We start from the raw sequence: 6,113 nt of genomic DNA on the forward strand, positions 1-6,113 counted from the left end.
GGTTAAAAGGTGCTTGTGCAAAACATTATTTCAAAATAAAAGTTATTTGTTGTCTTGACACTGACAGTCTTGTACCCAAAACGATATTTCTCCAAAATAACAGTAGTAAATCTAACAATGTGTCATGCCCTCCCTCCGCCGGGCGACGTCACCGGCCTACTAACCACCGGTCCTGGCAACCCACATTGTGCACACCTGCTGATCGTTTTCTCCTTGATTGCTCCCCCTTTATTTATCCCTCAGTTGTCTCCAGTCACTAGGTGTTATTGTTTTCTCTCACGTTATGTCCGCTCCTCATGTTTGTTCGTTTGCTTCGGTTCTTTATTAAAATCACCTTCACCTGTTTGCTGACTCCCGGCGTGTACGTTACACAATGCTAAGCCCTTGGTTTATTACAATGTGACAAACGGAGTGAGAAGTGCTGAGTAATTATGCCAAATTTGTCAGATACTCTCACAGTAATCATGCAAAGAACCTTTCTGGTACTGGTCCAGGCAACAGCAGTAAATAACAGATTGATAGCCAGGCTCTAGGTACACTCTTAGAAATAAAGGTGTTATCTAGAACAAAAAAGGTTATTCGGCTATCCCCGTAAGAGAACCTTTTGATGAACCCCTTTTGGTTCCAGGTAGAACCCTTTTAGGTTCCATGTAGAACCCTTTCCACAGAGGGTTCTACATGGAACCCAAAATAGTTCTACCTGGAACCAAAATGGGTTCTACCTGGAACCAAAAAGGGTTATCCTATGGGGACAACCACAAAACGCCTTTGGAACACTTTTTTCTAAGAGTGTACCATTGTTGGGGTTGGAGCTCTTGGCATAGAAGTTAGAGACAAAAAGAGTAGGCACCCAGAGTAGAATGACAGCTGAGCTGCCTCAAACAACCTCCCCCTGCCAAGCTCTCAAACAACCTCCCCCTGGTAAGCTCTCAAACAACCTCCCCCTGGTAAGCTCTCAAAACAAGTAAGACAGCAGAGCAGTGGCACTCTGTCTCATCCTGTCTCCTCCTGTCTCTGTTTATCTATCTCTCTCTGCAGTCCATCCTCGTACATCTGTCTGTCTGGCTGGGGAGGAAAACAGCCTCTAATATGTTTAGTTAAGCAGGCCATATGGCTTTCTTCGTGTAAGTGGCCCTCTGGTCAACATCAATGGAGTCTGCTTGTTGGAGAAAGAACGGGCCGATTTTAATACAAGTATAGCTGCAGCAGGTGGCTGGCTGGCTGGGTGGATGGGTCATTGGTTGGGCCAGGGTGGATGGGTCAGGGTGGGTGGATCAGGGCAGGTGGGTCAGGGCGGTTCGGTCAGGGCGGGTGGGTCAGGGCGGGTGTGTCAGTGTGGGTCAAGTTTGGTGGGTGGGTCAGGGTGGGTCAGGGTGGATGGGTCAGGGCGGATGGGTCATGGCGGATGGGTCAGGGTGGCTGGCTGGGTCAAGGTGGGTGGGTCTGGTATGGTTGTTTAAGCAATAAGGCACAATGGGGTGTGTTATATGGCCATTATACCACGGGTAAGGGCTGTTCTGGATACAGCCGTTAGCCGTGGTATATTGGCCATATACCACAAACCCCAGAGGTGCCTTATTGCTATTATAAGCTGGTTACCAACTTAATTAGAACAGTAAAATGTACTTTTTTGTCATACCCATGGTTTACGGTGTTTCAGACAATCAGCATTCAGGGCTCAAACCACCCGGTTTATAATATTCAATAAGATACATACGTAGGTTGTTGCTGTTGCGCTGTGCATAGGACCTATAACATCAAACATCCCTCCAAAGCCCAACCCAACTTCAAGAAGCCAATAAACACAGAGAATAAAATGTCAAAATTGAATGGGGAGAAAATGTGATCAGAACTACGATTACAGGTCCTATTGTGTCATGATGAACGAGCCAATTTTATTTGTATCCGACTCCCTCCACATTCTTGTATTGTAATGTTGCATCCCAGAGTGAACACAATACCAGTCCACTACATATAATCTGAGCAATTAATCTCATTGGAGTGGGTCTTTCTGTTTAATCACAGTCTCAGTGGTAATGCCCTGTAGTCGATGTACTCCTTAAAGACGTCCTCCAGTGATTTTTTTATATTTTTCTGTTGAAAAGTGATAACCCAAGTATGAATACACTACAGTTCAAAAGTTTGGGGTCACTTAGAAATGTCCTTGTTTTTAAACAAAAGCACATTTTTTGTCCATTAAAATAACATCAAATTGATCAGAAATACAGTGTAGACATTGTTAATCTTGTAAATGACTATTGTAGCTGGAAATGGCTGATTTTTAATGGAATATCTACATAGGCGTACAGAGGCTTATTTTGAGCAACCATCACTCCTGTGTTCCAATAGCAAGTTGTGTTTGCTAATCCAAGTTGATCATTTTAAAAGGCTAATTGATCATTAGAAAACCCTTTTGTAATTGTTAGCACCGCTGAAAATTGTTGTGCTGATTGAAGAAGCAATAAAACTGGCCTTCTTTAGACTAGTTGAGTATCTGGAGCATCAGCGTTTGTGGGTTCGATTACAGGCTCAAAATGGCCAGAAACAAAGAACTTTCTTCTGAAACTCGTCAGTTTATTCTTGTTCTGCGAAAGGAAGGCTATTCCATGTGAGAAATTGCCAAGAAACTGAAGATCTCGTACAACACTGTATACTACTCCCTTCACAGAACAGTGCAAACTGGCTCTAACCAGAATATAAAGAAGAGTGGGAGGCCCCGGTGCACAACTGAGCAAGAGGACAAGTACATTAGAGTGTCTAGTTCGAGAAACAGACGCCTCATAAGTCCTCAACTGGTAGCTTCATTAAATAGTACCGCAAAACACTAGTCTCAGTGTCAACAATGAAGAGGTGATTCCGGGATGCTGGCCTTCTAGGCAGAGTTCCTCTGTCCAGTGTCTGTGTTCTTTGGCCAATCTTAATCTTTTCTTTTTATTGGCCAGTCTGAGAGATGGCTTTTTCTTTGCAACTCTACCTGGAAGGCCAGCATCCCGGAGTTGCCTCTTCACTGTTGACATTGAGACTGGTGTTTTGAGGGTACTATTTAATGAAGCTGCCAGTTGAGGACTTGTGAGGCGTCTGTCAAATCCCCTCTCCCCTAACCACCACCACCATCACCATCCTTTCATTCACTACATAGGACGTGACAAAAACCTCATCCTGAGAAATCATGATCGATCCTGTGACGACACATGCTGTAATCTTGTGAGATGACGTGAAAGCCTATTTCTTCTGTATGTCCCCTTTGCCACGCTCTGTGCAAATATGGACTGCACAGAGGGTGGCAAGGTATTAGTCAGACCCCCCATGGCCACAGATAGAGAAGGGATTGAGGGACACTGGTTCTGGTTAATAAAAGTAGTGCACTATATATGGGAATAGGGTGCCATTTGGGACGCAGACACAGAGAATGTGGGTCACAGACATAATTGATGGGATGGATGGATGGATGGATGGATGGATGGATGGATGGATGGATGGATGGATGGATGGATGGATGGATGGATGGATGGATGGATGGATGGATGAGATTAGAGCTGGAAATATGTGTTCGCTGATGGGAGGTGTGGGTTCTGCCTAACTGCCTTACTGATGCTCCAATAAGTACGGTAGCACCTTTTTTAAATTTAACCATTATTTAACTAGGCATTTATTTAACTAGGCATTTATTTAACTAGGTATTTATTTAACTAGCCATTTATTTAACTAGGCATTTATTTAACTAGGCATTTATATAACTAGGCATTTATTTAACTAGGCAAGTCTGTTAAAAACAAATTATTATTTACAATAATGGCCTACTTGTAAAGCCCCCCCCCGGCCAAACCCTCCCCTAACCCTTACGATGCTGGGCCAATTTGTGCGCCGCCCTGTGGGACTCCCGATCACGGCCGGTTGTAATACAGCCTGGGATCAAACCCTGGTTTGTAGTGACGCCTCTAGCACTGCGATGCAGTGCATTAGATCGCTGCCCCACTCAGGAGCTCGTTGAGGTTAGGGTTAAAATACTTTAAAGTACTACTCAAGTCGTTTTTGGGGGTTTTGTGCTTTACTTTAATATTTATATTTTTGGCAACTTTTACTTTTACTTCACTACATTCCTAAAGAAAATAATGTACTTTTTACTCCATACATTTTCCTACACCCAAAATAACTTATTTTGACAGGAAAATGCACCAATTCACACACTTATCAGGAGAACAACCCTGGTCATCCCTACCGCCTCTAATCTGGTGGACTCACTAAACACAAATGCTTCATTTGTAAATTATGTCTGAGTGTTGGAGTTTGCCCCTGGCTATCAGTCTGGTTTGCTTAAAATAAGGAATTTGAAACGGTTTATACTTTTACTTTTGATACTTAAGTACATTTTAGCAATTCCATTTACTTGTAATACTTAAGTATATTTTTTACTGAGTGACTTTCACTTTACTTGAGACATTTTCTATTAGGGTATCTTTACTTTTACTCAAGTATGTCAATTGAGTACTTTTTCCACCGCTGCTGCTATGCCTTGTGTAAGGGACTCCAGCCCCTCTAACTTATGGGACTGACTGAGCCACGCCTACTCTCATCCGTCACAAGCATATATTCCATATGGACCCATGTATGTAAATGCAGAGAGAGGGCATGCCCAGCCCTGTGCTAAAATAGCTGTAGACTACTGGCCTTTGATTACAACCTGGGTAACTTACTTACCCCTTTCCTTCCTGTAAAGCAATAAGATCATTCATCCAATACAGTGAGACAATTATAGGCTATCTCAATAAATAAGAGGCATAACACCCAAACAGTACTCTGTCTGTCTCACACACATAATTCAACCAATTGGGGTGGTGCTACAGGAGAGTTTGCGCATTTGCTTTAATGTGCACAGTGTCCATCATGGTACTTTGAGAACCTGCCACCATTAGATGTTGGGTATCACATTATTTGGATAGTCCATCTGTAGATGCTCTACAGATTATCTACAGGCTATCAGTAACATATCAACTAACTATCACCTAACCCTAACCTTAGCCCTAGCCCTAAACCTTATCCTAACCCTAACCCTAACCCTTATTCTAAGCCTAACCCTAACCCTTATTCTAAACATAACCCTAACCTTATGAAGCAGTTGCTTATCAACAGATAGATTGTTGATAGTATGACCATCTGTAGAGCATCTACAGATGGAAAATCCAGACTATCCAAATAAAGTGTGACCAGATGTTGATTAGGTTACCTGTTGGACTATTCTTAACATTCTTACAATAGCATGCGAATGTCAGTGTCCACTTACAAAATCACAGGAAAATGAAGGTATGTAAAAAAAACATAAAAAATAAAAATGATGGCTTCCTCAGCATTAGCGAAAAAATATTAACGCCATTTCACATAATCAATATTTGTTTCAATATTTATAGCCCACTTGATACAAATATATTTCCTAGCCTACAGAAGAAGAAAAACTCATCAAACGTTATAATAATGCTATCCTATAATAAAGATAACGGTCCACACAGCGCGCCCACTAATACACATGCACTTGTTCCAAGGCAGCAGCTTGTGCGCACGGCACAACATCCGTTTTTTTTCAACGTAAACTATTCAATCATACCGTTTACAAACTAGATTATTACCTACATATGACATTTAGGACGACAATAAACTATCGCTTTGTCATGTCTGCTTACCCAAAACACGAAGGAATAGACGACGAGGAGCGTTTTGAGGCAGGTTATCACTGGTTTGGTCTCCATTCTTCTTGATGCCATTCTCCAGTAAAATGGGGCGCTGGGTTTTCAGCGGGACTGCGTTGCTGTGATTCTCCTCTGGGCTTCGTTGGTTCAGTTGATCCACCCGCAGTCTTTCACAGCGCAGTCGCTATCTCCTCACTGGCCGTAAATCAATGAGCTGCAGGTGGTTCTACAGGCCTCAGACCTCTCCATGCGCCGTCTGGCGGGGTTCACGGGTTACTGTGAAAACCCTGATCAATGATTATTATGGGGTGTATATAACAGGTGTTACAAAGTCAATTAATCATTTTAAAATATGTGAAAGTCGTTACAAAACATAATACTGGTTTAAAGACAAAGCCTATTTATTGCACTTAATTTTTTTAAAAACTATTA

The 6,113-nt window shown here is 42.3% G+C and overlaps 1 protein-coding gene across 1 annotated transcript in view; it reads right to left on the minus strand.

Annotated features, from left to right (window-relative positions):
- LOC106574647 (tetraspanin-7) overlaps positions 1 to 5,980 on the minus strand; it is a 30,022-nt gene extending 24,042 nt beyond the window's left edge. Inside the window, exon 1 of the mRNA XM_014150640.3 lies at positions 5,676 to 5,980. Coding sequence (XP_014006115.1) covers positions 5,676 to 5,756 — 81 coding nt within the window. The 5' untranslated portion in view covers positions 5,757 to 5,980. The remainder of the gene's footprint in view (positions 1 to 5,675) is intronic.
- Between the last annotated feature and the right edge of the window lie 133 nt (positions 5,981 to 6,113).

The sequence above is a fragment of the Salmo salar genome, chromosome 16, assembly GCF_965601325.2.
Source record: "Salmo salar chromosome 16, fSalSal1, whole genome shotgun sequence".
NCBI lineage: Eukaryota > Metazoa > Chordata > Actinopteri > Salmoniformes > Salmonidae > Salmo > Salmo salar.